This window comes from Sminthopsis crassicaudata, chromosome 3 (assembly GCF_048593235.1).
Source record: "Sminthopsis crassicaudata isolate SCR6 chromosome 3, ASM4859323v1, whole genome shotgun sequence".
Taxonomy (NCBI): Eukaryota; Metazoa; Chordata; class Mammalia; order Dasyuromorphia; family Dasyuridae; genus Sminthopsis; species Sminthopsis crassicaudata.
This window is the reverse complement of record NC_133619.1, coordinates 297,493,053-297,508,408: the sequence shown is the minus strand read 5'-3', so window position 1 is coordinate 297,508,408 and position 15,356 is coordinate 297,493,053. Positions and strand designations below refer to the sequence as shown.

At 34.8% G+C, this 15,356-nt stretch overlaps 1 protein-coding gene across 1 annotated transcript in view; it reads right to left on the bottom strand.

The window, feature by feature from the left end:
* The window catches only part of SMPX (small muscle protein X-linked), an 80,888-nt gene that overhangs the window by 39,861 nt on the left and 25,671 nt on the right, over positions 1-15,356 (bottom strand). The window contains exon 4 of the mRNA XM_074300933.1: positions 2,780-2,925. Coding sequence (XP_074157034.1) covers positions 2,794-2,925 — 132 coding nt within the window. The 3' untranslated portion in view covers positions 2,780-2,793. The remainder of the gene's footprint in view (positions 1-2,779; positions 2,926-15,356) is intronic.

The window sequence follows — 15,356 nt, the reverse complement described above, 5'->3', positions numbered from 1 at the left end:
GGAAGACGTTTTCAAATATATCAGTTAAGTCACTTTAGGTATGACCTAAATAATTTGGCTTCCTTGAAGGAAGGTTGAGCTATGCTCTCAGAACAGAATGTTTGTTCTGATTCTGTTCCCAGTAGATGGTGAATTCACTTCAGGACCCTTGGTTTTCTAAATCTTAATTCTCTATTTATATAACTAGTAAGTTCTTCATTAATATCAACAAAGAAGGTTAAGCCAATATGTGTCACTTTTAGGAGCAGAAGGAGAAGGATTCTTTCTAACTGGTTGAACAAATTCCTCTCATTAACCCAGGGTAGTCCTTTCTCATTGTGACCTGACTGATTCTAATTATTTTAGTCTACTTGCAAAGCAGGGGGAAGTAGTGCCATCAGGGTCAGAAATGGTTTTGTTGCTCATTTTAGACAAGGACAGAATTTAACCCACATATCCAGAGCAAAGGGGGAATGATTTGAGCCTAACACTCCTCCTGCTGGCTGAATTCCCATTCAAGTCCATGGGAGTTTGATCCACAGATGGAGTACTGGATGGAGCCCCAGGCAGGAGATTACTGTTGTGCGTATTGAAACCAGAATGAAAAGAGTCACAGTCTGTGATCTTGGTGTTTCATCTGTTCATATTTCTAAGTTTGCTGAGGGGATTTTGAGTTTATAAACTGGGACTGGGCTCTGATTCTAGGTTCCTATGACTCTGACTAAGCCAGCCAAAGAACAATTGTTTTGGAGGATTGGCCCATGTGTGAATATCTGTCATTCTGTTTCCCTAACATATTACTCTCCTGAGAGGGATCTTCTAGGACAATGCCCTCTAACAGAGGCAGAGACCTCAGGACACTGCTATTGGGGGAATTCTGGGAACAGAGTAGAACATGATCAGAAAAGACCTTACCTGGGATAAGGGATCTCTTGGGATAGGAAGTATATCATATACATTGTAGCTTCCTATTTTGACTATTCTTTCTAAATAGTCACTGTGTGGTTATGTTTAAATTGCTTAAGGAATCAGTGTTTTCATTAACTTCTTAGACTCAATGGTGTGAGACAAAGTTGCATGAATTTTATTCTAGTTATGACTCTGTCTTTCCATCCCAGGTAGAAAAAAAATGAAAACATGAGGTTGTTATTCCCTGGATTCCCAACATGAGAGAGAAAAAGTTAGGGGGAGATTAGAAATCTTTTTAAGTCCCCTGTCTATGCATTCTCTCTCTCTTTTAATACTCTTTCCAAAACCAGATGTATAATCAAAAGAATGGAGGCTTCTAAAGCTCAATAGTATGTCAGGTATTTGAAAAAGGTAGCCAGGTAAAAGAAGATATTCAAATTATGAATAAATATATGAGAACATACTTCTAATCACTAGTAGAGAAATACAAGTTAAGACAACATTTCACCTCACACCATGAAAACTAACAGAAATGAAAAATAAATGGGAATAGTCAATGTTGGAGAATCTTTGGGGAAATGGGCATACTGATGACAGTTCTTAGAGCTGTAAAAAGGTCCAACCCAATTATTTCAGCTTGATATTAGGTAAGAAAAGTGACTACAGCAAGGTATATTTGTAATTGCATTCTTTGTGAGAATAAAATGAAAAAACAGAGTAGACCCCCATTGAGTGAAGAATGACTGAAAAATATTGTGGCATAAAATATTACTGTATGGTATGAAATTACAAATATAAAGAATTCCAAGAAATATGGGGAAATGTGTGTGAAATAATAAAAAGAAAAATCAATAGAACCAAAATAACAACATATATAGTGACCAAAGCAACACAAATGGAGAGAATATTAAAACAAAGCTGAACACTATATAACTATAATGAGTAAAAGTGGACCCAAAAAAGAGCTGAAAAAATATATTTCCCTCCATTCTTTGTAAAGTTGGGAACCATAAGTACAAACTATTGTATATACTGTCAGACCTAGTCAATGTGTTGAATAACTTTGCTGGACTACCTTTTTCCCTTTTCTTTTTAATCTGTAATGAAAGAAAAGGCAGGTCCAAAGAGAAAATAATCTTATCAACATAAATAAAAAGATTAGTTATATGAAGCTGAATCCTAAGCAATAGAAAAACTACTAAAAGCCCCTATGAAATGAAATGAAATCTACCTCCTCTCTCATAGAAGAATAGTAGTATTGTCTCAATTTCTTTTTCTTATCTTATTCCTATAGTTAGAATTTTTAGCACAATATTGAACAATAACAATAACCAAGGACATCCTTTAAAGTATTTTATTCCATAAAATAAAAATAAAATTTTTTAAAAATAAAGATTTTAAAAAGAAAGATACTTTAAAATTAATGTTAAAATCATTTTACACATAATTGGAAAAAAATAAAATATTATTAAAAATAAAATTTAAAATTATAGAATAGAATATTGCTTATATTTTCAGATAAGGTTTCTGTAAATTATGTTGTTGATTGTTTTCCTTTGCCATAAAAGGAGGCTCAGTCTAGAAGGAAATGATTGTCTTAAGACAGAAGGTATCAATAAAACACATTTTTAAGAAGAAAAGAAAATGTAGACTTTTTTAAGAAGGAAAATAGCTAAGTTAATGTTTGTGTCTGCACACATGAATATTTTTATCCTATATATAAGGAATTGAAGAAAAAGTGTTTGGATTCCATTATAGTAATAAACAGCTGACAAAAATACCTGTCCTTTCCCATTCACCCATCCTACCACTGAAATTCCAAATACCACCTGCTTGGATTTTTTTTTTTCAATCATTTTATAAAAGTTTTGGAAATTAAGAAAATACTCACTTTTCTCCTTTTTGCTATTGTTCAGCTTTGGGGACATATTTCAGTTCACTTTTTACATTCTGAATCTCTGATAGGTTAACTGCAGGTCCCGGCAGTTTCTTTGCTCCTGGAGGTACCTTCTTCTCTTCTGTGGTAGGAGGAAGGGTCTGAACAAAAAGGGAGGGAAAAAGTCACTAGAGTTAAGAGGAAGTCAAAATTCTTCCTCCAGTCACCACCACAGTACTCAGAATGATCACAGACTATTATATATCATCTGAAAAGCTCTCTCACTTTGCAGATATAGAAACTGAATCTCCAGAGGTGAAGATGATGGGGGTTGAGGTCCCTTTAAGACTCTTTTCTGATTTCCCAACCCCCATGGCTGACCTTTGATTCACAAATCCTGGTCAAAAAGCACCCTTTTGAATATCCGGCCTAGCCCCCACCGGATCTGAGCTGGCTTGGGTTTTCTCAGCCCCCACTATCTGCTCAGCTTTCCCTAACCCCCCATAAACAGTTTCTTCTTTATCTGAAAAGCCTGCCAAGAACTTGGCACTGCCCACAAGCCCCTTTTAGGTATAAAAGAGCCAAGCTGGAGCTATCTCTTTGCAGGAGCTCTTCCCCCCCAAAACATGGTATCCTTCCGGCCATGTAAGGGTTCCTGCCCGACCAGCGGCCACCTTTGGCCCTGGCATCTTTCTACCTTTAACGTTACTTCCAAATTTCTACAATAAACCTTTTTTTTTTTTTTTTTTTTAATCAATCTAGGTTTTCGGGCTTGTAAATTCATTCACAGGGGACACTGAGCCTCATGGGACTATCTTACTATCTTTGCGCTGATCAACAGGGTTCCCTCTTTCCTATCTCTCATCAAAGGTACTGATAGCCAAAGTAATTGTCAGAACCTGGACTCCATCCCATATCTTGAGACTCCAAACCTGTTTCTTTCTTTCTTTTTTAAAATTTTTCCAATGTAAACAGCAAAATAAATAAATAAATAAATAAATAAATAAAAATAAAGTTCATCTCTATTTACACAAAAGAATATAAAAAGAAGATTGCATTGAAAATTATGAATCGCCATTTCATGTCAAAATTTAAATATCTAAAATCCACACATTACTTTGAAAATTGTCTTGCTTATATATATATTTTGTTTAGAACTTCCTATTGTTCCCCTTTAAAGAAAAACTTCAATCTCCTCTCTCTCTCCCTTCCTTCCTCTTTCTCTCCCTTCCTTCTTCCTTCCCTCCCTCCCTCCCTCCCTTTCTCTCTCTCTCCCCAAATACTAGCTTCAGATACTTCCTAACTATGTGACCCTGGCAAGTCACCTAACCCTATTTGCCTCCATTTCCTTACATGTAAAATAAGCTGGAGAAGGAAAAGGCAACTCATTCCTGTATCTTCTCCAATAAAATTTCAAATGGAGTCACAAAGAGTCAGAATGAAGAGGGGACCCAGAAACTCTAAAAATCCTTAAAGGAGAAAATCTCCTCAACTCTGCCTCAGTGAGGGATCCCGCTCTGAGGGACCCTGCCCTAAGGGACAAACAGTTTCATCCTTGTTATCTGGGTGGGGTCGGCTCAGTCCTAAAACTCCTTGGATTCAATTCAAATTCCAGCTCAAGCTGAAACCCAGCAATGAACCAACTTGGGACTCCACCCATGAGCTCCCCTCAGCTAAAGCTCCCAATATAAAAGAGCCAAACTAAAACCCTTTCTTTGCAGAGGGCTCAGACATGTCATGCTATGCCATGCTTGGAATACCAAGGAGCTTCTGTTCACTGGAATATTCTTTCCAGTGCCATCCTCTTTTTACCCTCACCTATTTCCCTAACCAGACTTCATGTCTCTCTGTCAAGATTTCTAATCTTACTTCCAATCCCCATAATAAACCTCTTTTATCAATCTAGGTTTTCGAGTCTGTAAATTCTTTTACAGAGGATCTCTGCACCCCCAGAAGGGAGTCCCAAAGCTCCCTATCCTTGTGGAGACCCAAGGGGTTGCAGGGGAGCCAAATCTCTCCATTTGCCTTAGACCTTACCATTTAACTCCCTGACAACCAGAAACCCTAATCTCATTTTGGTTCCCTAAATCTAAACCTTATCAAGAACATGGCTGAAATGACTCAACAACAAGTATCTCATGTAGCTAATTGAAATTAACTTCATAATATGATTTGACCTCTCTTTATGGATTAGCTACCTTTCTGAAGAATAGAAAAGTACTTTTGAGCAGTTGAAGGCAGAATGACACAGCAGAAAGTAATCAGGAAATCTAGCTTAGAATTCCAGCTCTGTCACTTATTAAACTGTGTAATCCAGAGTAAGTCATTTTACCACCAAGCTCAGTTTCATCTTCAATAAAATGATAGAGTTGAAATAGACAACCTTTAGAAGATCCCTTCTATCTCTGGCACTCCATGACTTTAAATTCTACTACCTTTCTATGAATCCATCCCAAACAATTCCAGGCTCCAGTTACCTTATAGCCTCTGAATTCAAAAAATTAATTTTCTATGGTCCTTATATTATATTTTTGAATACTTTTTTTCTTAAGTTGCTATTTCATTCTTTTTATTTTTTCATGTCTTGTCTTTTTTATGTCTTTTTTTGCTTGTCTAAGCTCCTTCAAAATAGAGACTATGTCATACTCCTCTAAGCATCACTTCCCACTGCCTTGCTTACAGTTGTTGTTCAAAACATGTCTGTTAATATTGAAACACAGAATCCATAAAATGTTGTAGATGCAAAAAAAGTCTTGAAAGTATGGCCAAATTTTGCCTTAAAGGAATCTGAACTAAAATTTAGGACTGATACAGATTAACAAAGAGTATTCATAAACAACAGAATTAACAATGATAATCTATAAGTCATAAATAGCAAATATGTATCCGTGCAGTGTTACATATGTGTTGTTTGACAATGTTATTAGTTTCTGTAAATGGCTTAAAAAATTCACCTTTAGTCATAATTTGAAGTTGTGCTTAGGAAGTGCTTTTAAATCAGTCACTTAATCAACTACCATTTATTAAGTTTCTACCATGTCATAGGCATTGTGTTAAGTGCTGGAACTACCAAAAAAAAAAGGCAAAAAATAAATTCCTTCTCTCAAAATATTCACAGTCTTATGAGCTTGAGGGCTCATTCATGCTCTAAGCAACTATTCTAGCCTATCTCATAGATGCAAAGCATTCCAATATATGTTGAATAAACAATATTCCCACCTTTGCATGATACCATTCTGATGCCTAAATTTTAAAATACAATTATTTTCCACCACATACAACTTTATCAATTGAAATAGAGGCATCTTGCCAACTAAGAACATTTTTAAAGTTTCTTGAGGGGAAATTCCCATTGAAATATTAGCTATTGTTCACATAACAGATCTCTGTACACATAAACAAAAACTCCACAAGACAAATGTTAACCTGTTATAGGTTTTAAAGCTTCTTAAAATCTTTTAAAAAGCATAGATGCTTAATTTTTTTTATGTTAAGGACATCTTTGGTAATCTGGTGAAGCCTATGATCCCCTTCTTTATGATTATAAAGAAAAGAAATTATGTTGAAATAGAATTAATTTTTTTTAATTGAGTTCACAAATCCCAGGTTAAAAGCCCACCTCCTACAATGTCTTGAGACTGGTTCAGGAGAACTAGGAGTTAAATCAGAAATTCAGGCCAAGTTAAAAAGAAAATAATCTATGTACAACAGAGATCTTCAAATTCATGTACTCTCAAACTCTCTTTTTCTGACAATCTGTATGTAGAAATGCCCATGAGAAGGGGGTATAAATGGAAGAATGTTTATTAATTAAAAATAGGAATAACTTTTTGAAAAAGAAAATTCAGTCCAGGAATAAGCTTCTGTACCTTTATTCTTTGTAGGAATCTATAACCACCTGCACACAGTTTTTCTGAAGTTTAACCAGGGCCACAAAAAGCATACAGAGTTCAAGTTAGCCATGAAGTGAATCAGATTCTTTCCCTAACTTATCTTTCCCCTTCCTTTGTCTTATCAAGTAATTACAATGCTAAAAAATTCCAAAGCATAGATCTGGAAGCAGAGATAACAGAAAATTGCTTGTTACTCTACCAATCACCATCTAGAGCCACTGAAAAGAGAGGGAGAATACCAAACATGTGGTGACAATGAAATGTGTCCTATACCAAAAGGAAGCAAGAAAAATTACATTTGGAGGAACTGTCACATTTCTACTCTTCCAATCTAATGGGACTGCCATGATACCACTCTAATTTGACACACAGATCCAGAAATTTACAACCTCTCTATCTCTAGTCTGTGGTCTCTACCAGCTTTACAAAATATCCTTTAATAAATCTCATTTGAACCTGAGTTTTATGCATAGGTTTTCTTTTTTCCTACACTTTGCATGGACTCTGAATTATTACATGATCACCTGTTTAGAGAGACTTTTGATACCAAATCTAGGAAGTAAAACAGATGGGAGAAATTGATTAATTCTCCTTCTTCTATTTTAAGTCTACAATCCACACATTAATGCCTTCATTAACATTGCTACACTGAACGGCCCTAATGTAATTCAGATCAACAGTAGGATGAATTGGTAGCCCTTTAGTGTGTCTAATTCACCAGCTAAATGAAAAAATAAAATATTGAGGTATTTAAGAGTTAATGGCATTTTCCTTCCTTTGTTGCCTTTGATTCTATTGGTACTTTGCTACTCCAGCTAGCATATTTATTACCTTCACACAATAGCAAAATAGCACAATACCATCTACACCTACAGCATACATTTGAAAATAATTGCCCTCTCATTGGTTTATAAACCATGAGCCACAGGATTATACTTCCTTCCCTTGTATGTACATTTATAAATAAGAATGGAGAAGTTTAAAAACCATTTGCTGAAAATGGCATTCTAGAAAATTCTATAGGGACTTCCATGGAAAGAATGTTTAATAGACTATAAAGACGGTTTTTAATATATATAATGGTGACATGAATGATGCTTCCTTCCTTGAAAATGTTTCAACATTTACAAAATTGATAAGTTTTAGTAAGGAAATAGGAAAGAAAAATGTTTCCTATACAACTTGTTAAGTTCCTGGGTAATGTCACTTTCTATATTTGTGTAACACCTTACCATGATGCATTTGTGAACTTTATGCACAAAAGTAATGTGTATATTTGTATTTCTCTCTGCAAAAAAACTATTATGTGAACTTTCAAAGAATAAAAATAATAAAATAATAATGATAAGAGTAGTATCTAGTAATAGAATGGGACTTTTCTTCCAAGGAATTTAAGTCTTAGTATTATATCATATTCCACTTTGATAAGATACCGAGTTTTGTTCTCAATTGATGAAGATGCATATGATTTTAAAAATGTGTCTTTCACATTAGGCATTCCAAATTGTGTGCTTAAAAGTGGGAGCATTATTTATTTAACAGAGCTCCAGCTTTTAAAAATAATTAACATTAACTTCTTTGATTTACCTGAATTTTAAAACCTTGCTTTTTGGGGGACAGGAAATAAGTAGATGGTCACTTTTCACAGACCCATGGTGATAGAGAAACTCAACATTATAAGCACCCCAGAAGCAATCTAGAGCAAATAATTCCTGCCAAAGAATCACATCTACAAAGTCCCTTGCAAGTATAGTCATGAAATAGTCATTCAGGCTTCAAATGAAGATCTTTAATGAGGTGGGAAGTCATTGCCTCCCAAAGCTCTTGGTTATAGTTTTAGATAATTCTGGTTATTAGGAAGTTTTTTCTTATATCAACTCTAAAGTGGTTTCCCATCAACTTCCATCTACTATTCTTAGTTCTTTCTTTTGGGGCCAAGTGACAGGTATGGGCATCTAGGTGGAGCAGTAGATAAAATGCTGGGGCTTAGACCTAGAATGAGGAAGACTCATCTTCCTGAGTTCAAATCCAGCCTTAGACATCTACCAGAAGTGTGACACTGAGCAAGTCACTTAATCCTTTTGCCTCAGTTTCCTCATCTGTAAAAATTAACTGGAGAAGGAAATGGGGAACCATTCAAGTATCTTTGCCAAGAAAATCCCAAATAGGGTCTCGAAGAGTCAGACAAAACTGAAATTACTGAACAACAAAGAACTAGCATAATCTTTCTTCTACATGACAACTTTTCAAATGCTTCAGGTCTTCTTTTCTTCTAGTTAAATATCTGTAGTTCCTTCACCCATTTTTCCTATTTCATGATCTTATGTCCTCTTTATATCCTGGCTGTTCTCTGAACCTTCTGGAAGTGACCCACTCAGATCCCAAGATTTTTTTTATCTCACAGCTTTGTGACAATTGTATATTTAATCTGCATGCTATATAGTCTTATATAAGACTCATCTGTGACACTGATAAAAATATTGGGCACTCTGAGGCCAGGAACAAATACTTTAAGCACTCTACAAGATTTATTAATGGCTGTTCTTTGGATAGCCATTTAACCTGGTCTAAATCCATCTGTATCTGCCAAATGCTTTGCTAACATCAAATTAGACTAAATTCAAACATTTCTCTGATTTTTATCAGCATAGTAATCCTTAAAAAAATACAACAAAGTTGGTCTGACATTACAAATTCTTAAACTTCTAAAGCAGCATTCTCCCTTGTGTATGTTCATGAACTACATATTTAATAGCATATTCTAAAATATTCTCAGGAATTGAACCTAAAATCATTGAGTCAGTTCTTAACATAATGCCTGGCACATAGTGGACTCAATAAATGTTTATTTATTGATTGACCTACAGTTTGTAAATGCTACTTTCTTTTCTTGAAAGCTGGGACATTTTTCCTCTCTAGATTGATGACTCTCTTGTTCTCCATTATTTTTCAAAGATTTCTGATAACATTTCAGCTATCATACTAGCTTGTCCAGAACTCTAGGATATACCTGAGCTGAGCCTGATGACTTAAATTCATTGAGAGAGCTAAGTAATGTCTTACTGTATGCTTATTTATCTTAAATTATCTTGGATTTAAATCTCTACTAACTATGTTGTTTTGTTATTTCTAATCTAAAAGATTATTGTCCTGAAAAAAGAAAATAAGCAAAACAGTAACTGAATAGTTCTGTCTTCTCTCTGTCATCTGTTATACAGCCTTATTCATTGAAAGGACATTGCCTCAGTCAAACTGAGACCTGGAAAAAACCTTATCTTAAAAAGGCCAAATTCTCTCAGCCAGAATCATCTTCATTCGTCCTGATCTATATTGTGGCACTGGACCCAGATGATTCTGGAGGAGAAAAGGAAATTTATGATTTTGCACAGCTCTCCCTCACTTAAATCCCATTCATTTATAAGTCATCTTACTTGTGTGGTACTCTTTGAAAAGAAAGGACAAACAACAACATTTGTAATTTATCTCTTCTTTAATCCCTTTCTGTTTCCTAAATATGGGGCAGGAAAAGTCTTTTTGTCCAGAGTATTCATTGTTAGCCTTTTCTTCAGGGATGGTACTCTATCCACTACACCAACTAGCTGCCCCTAGATTTATTATATTATTAAAAGGAAAAGCAAATTGTGCATATTAGAGATTTCTGATTTTATATACAATCTTCTTTTCTGCTTCAATTTTGTTCATGAAAATGATCGTTTTATTTGACATTCATTAAGTTAAGAATAAAAATAATTCCTTTTTAAAAAATGATTCATTTGGGGCAGCTAGGTAGCTCAATGGATAGAGCATTAGTCCTGAAGTCAGGAGGACCCAAGTTCAAATCTGATCTCAGACACTTAACACTTCCTAACTGTGTGACTCTGGGCAAGTCACTTAACCCCAATTGCCTCAGAAAAAAAAAAAAAAAAGATTCATTCTTGAGAGCTTTCCAAGCTTCTTGAGCTAGCTTCACCTATAAAATCTAATCCTTTTTTAAAAACGTTTTTGAAATCTCTTTTCCCAAAATCTAGGATGGATGTCTGATTATTCTGAGCTTCCCTCTCCTTCAACACAAATTATACTATGAAGAAGTCATTTCCACCATTTCTTCTTTGTTAGTCAAAATCATGTTCAGAATAACAGCTCCCCTTGTTGGTTTCTCCACTTTTTGAAGAATGAAAGTGTCATGAAGGCATAATGAGGAACTAACCAATCAGCCCAAAGAACCAAAATATGTGTAGAAGAATGACTGATGCAATCCTCACACAGATTTTGAAAAATGCACCTATTTTGTAAGTGTTTCTGGTCTACAGGATATGATGAAAGAGTTTTACATTGACTCTGCAACTAATCAAAATTTAAAAATTAATCTGGCACAGTGGATAGAGTGCTGGCCCTGAAATCAGGAGGACTTGAGCTCAAATTTGCCCTCAGACACTTAACACTTCCTTACTGTGTGACCCTGGGCATGTCACTTAACCCCAATTGCCTCGGGGCGGGGGAGGGGGAGAGAAGGCAATCTAACAGGTCCTAGTCAATAAGGACAATTGTCTTGCTGGGAACTGTTTCTAGAATAATTAACACTAGAGAAAGTGGATAAATTGCTGAGTGCCTTTGGACAAGAAAGGGCTTTAGAAACTCTCTCCCTAGTAGCTAGCATGAAATTGAGAGAGCAATTGTTTCTTGTCTTGTCTTTTTCTTTCTTAGGTACCACTTTACACCTCTCAGATTTGAAAAGAATGTTGTAAACTGTCTTTACATGTATTTGGAAAAATAAAATTCTATAAATAAATAAATAAACAAAAATGAGCTCAAGATGAAAATAAGCAAACAACTCTAGTGCTTTTGCCAAGAAAATCCCATATGAGATCATGAAGAGTAAAACATGATTGTTAGGAACAATAATGTTCCTATAGTAAGCTGTTATTCCTTATGGTATTTAGTTTGTTTGATACAAACTAAAGTTTTAAACTCTAACTCTAACTTTAAACTAGAGTTTTAACTCTAACTCCCCTTTCAGCTAAGTATCTTAACTAACATGTGTGTTTATTTTAATAATTTCTAATTTATGAATAGAGGCAGTTGAAGGTAGGACAAGTTGTTTGATTTAAAAATTAAAGAGAGAAAACAAACTTTTTAAATCAATAATTTCACTATTCTTATAGGTAATACAATGAATAAAGTACTGGGCCTAAAGTCAGGAAGACTTCTTAGTTCAAATCTAGTCTCAAACTAAATTGTGCAGCCTTTGTTTTCAAAGAGGATAAATGACATTATGGATCATAAATTGGATTTAAGTGAGACAGAATTGCAAAAAGTCATCCACCTTATTCTCTCTCTTCCAATAATCACCAAAATCCAGTGGCAAGACAAAAGTCAGAATGATTATTGATGGCCTAAGGTACAGTGAATGACCGTGATATCTTCTATGTCTGATCAAGCTCTAAGCATTCTACAACACCTGTGTCAGTTGCCTTCATGACCATTGAAACAAATTGTTCTCATCTATCCAATCTGACATCCAAGTATGGCTGTTGATCTACACAAGGAGGGGGCATTGGATGCAGAGATTATACCTAGGTTTAAGTCTCAGCTCTACCAGAAAGTTTAAATAATAACTTTTGGACTGGAATTCAAGTCTATCTCTCAATTCCAAGTCTACTGTTCTTTATAAGGAACTTGCTGTCTGTCACCCAAAGTTTTATTCAATTTAGTGAGAAGAGCCAGGTCATCTATCTCTTGACAAAATTAATTTTAAAAAAACATAGTTTCTTATCATAAAGGCAAAATAATCAGTTAATGAATTCAGTGTCTCATAGTGTTAGAAGGAACCATCTAATCCAAGAGTTCTTAACCATTTTACGGCATAAATGTCTTTAGCAAACTGATAAGGCCCACAGATCCTTTCTCAGAATGTTTTAAAATAAATAATAAATAATGCTTTTAATAAACAATAATGTTTTACATTAAATGTGATTAATTAATTAAAATTTAATTTAATTAATTAAAATTGGAAATAATATTTTAAATAAATGAAACATATAGAATTATAAAGGAAATCTCACTTGGGATTAAGAATTGAAGCCTTCTTTGTTTTCTCTGCCAGCAACTCTGTGTAATGGTGAAAGGATAATAATATCACTTCCTTTACATAAAATAGAAAAGATCACTTTCACATGTACCTAAGCATAGTCTTGAAAGATTTTGCTTTGAAATCTTTGAGGAGAAAAATACAATTTCTGGTGCCTCACATTGTCTCCTGTGGGTATTCAACAGAGAAGATCTAGACTGAATAATCTATCTTTGGTTTTCATTGTTATAATCAACCCTGTTTGTGTTTTATGAATATGATCTCATCTCTAGATGGGTATTGTGTAAAATCAAAATGAATTGTGGACTCAAAGAAGGCAGCTGAATTAGCATTTAATTGTCAACTTTCTCACAATGTGATTCTATAAAGGAAAGAAGGAAAGTAGAGAACACAATTGTAAGGCCAATGTGCTGTTTTTATTGTCCTAAATTCCTTCATATAGGTCCCTAGAGCAGTCAGGCCAACAAAAGCCACATGAATGAACCCCTAAGAGAAAATTATTGCCATGACTACCTAAAATGATTCTGAAGTAATAGCACCATAGATATAGGTCATTAAAATGACCATAAAATAGTTCATAAGTAAATGAGCAGGGAGAGACTTTCAGCCCAGGTCGGTGTTACCAAGTTGGACAATGCTTTGGTGTGCTATAACCCAATTTATTATTTTTGAAATCTTTAACTAGGAGATTGAATAAAAGAATTCCAAGAAAACCAAGTCTATCACACCCCACTGAACTATCTTTTAAGCTGATGCCCCAATATTTATTCTTTTCATTATAATCTTCACCTCAGGCTAGTTTCTTTTTATCTTTACAAGTAACTAACTTTTTTTGGATCAGCCTCTCATCTTCTAAGTTAAATTGAGAGGTACATCAGGGTATTCCCATGAAAAATTGTCCTAGTTCATCTTATACACAACAGCGATGACTCATGGATTCAACAGCAACCAAAATTTGTCATTGAAAACTAACATTTCTCTTTTCTAATAGGCTAAAGAGATTCCTGAAGGAGGGGATCATATACCATCTGCCCTTGAAAACTGTTGTCTTGACTCTCTAGTCACTATTGAAAGACTTTGAGTTTCATACTTCCCCAGGCAAGTAGGGATCATACATGTGAGTAATTATTTCAGTACCCTGGTTTCATAATGTGAGATCAGAAACACCATGGTAATGACAGTCAGTATTATATATCAGAGAAACAGATCTATTCACAAAAGCAGATTAGGTTGAAATATTCCACACTAGTCTTAACATGGATAACTTTCTCCCTTTCCCGTTTTCCAGCTCCCCTTTATGGTTTTCTTTCCCCTATTAGAATGTAAACTCTTTGGGAATGTAAATTCTTTGTTTTTATATCCCCAGCATCTGACACAGTATATGGCACATGTAAGTATTTAATAAATGGTCTATCTCTCCTTCCATCCATCTATTTATCTATCTATGCAACTATCTATCTATCTATTTATGCATCTATCTATTTATCTCAGTTCAAAATGTCTAGTTAGCATTAGGAATCCTAGTCCTGAAAACGGAGGAAAGGGAGAGGAATGGGCCTCTAGCCTTGGAGATAAAAACCCTCTGTTTCTTCCAAATTGCATATTTCTCCTGGGCATGAGAATTTAAAGCTACTTTAAGTATGTTCATAGGGAAAAGATTGGATCCAGAGAATAAAGTTTTATTAGAAACCACAAATTTGGATGTGGTGTTCAACATCAAAACACTTAGTCCAGGAGTTAAAGAAACCTTTTAAAAAAGTTTTAATACCTATCTGCTACCCTATGGGCCCCACTAAATTCTATTTCTTTGGCCTTATTGTAGCAAATGCCTTTAAATTTTTTAAATTATTATTTCTTTAAAGACAAACTCTCCCAATTCTATCAGGGATATTACACAGAGGGAAAGAAATAAAAATTTAAAAGAAATAAAGAACCTTTGCCTGGGCTTCATTATTAGCCTTTATAACCTGACCTCCATTTCATCTGAACAATTTCTTGTAAAGAAAAGGAGGGAGTGGGGAGAGGGTGCAAGGAAGATTATCTGGAAGAGCTTATCGAAAATGGGTTGTTTTCATTGTTGTTACTGCTTTAGAAAGGAAATTTTGGATTTAATATATTTAATCATTTTTTTTTTGGTCTAATGCTCCTACACAATCTTTTTTGCTTACTGCATGCCCACCCACTCAACTTGGGCACACCTACTCAGACAGATACAAACCTCCAAGCCAGAACAAATTCAGCAAATTGATTGAATATAATTATAAAAAATAAAATGAACCTGCAAGCTCTCTCCTCACACCCTCTTCTTCCCCATACACACACATATGAATGATCCCACAAATCAATCAACAAATATTTAAAGAATCCTTTTGTCAAATAAAGCATTGAACTAAGTGTTGAAATGTATTTGCACAGGAAAATAGACTTGAAACTAATTAAGGTGGGTACTGAAAAAAAGCCATTCCACTGAATATATTGAGGCGATAGATGGAGGAGCTGTCTCTGTAATGAATTGTTCTTTCCTAGGCCCAGAATGAGCTCCTGGCCTCTGCTCCCCTCTAGTGGGAAGAGAAAACACTCACCAAAAAAAAAAGCATCTCAGCCCATGCTT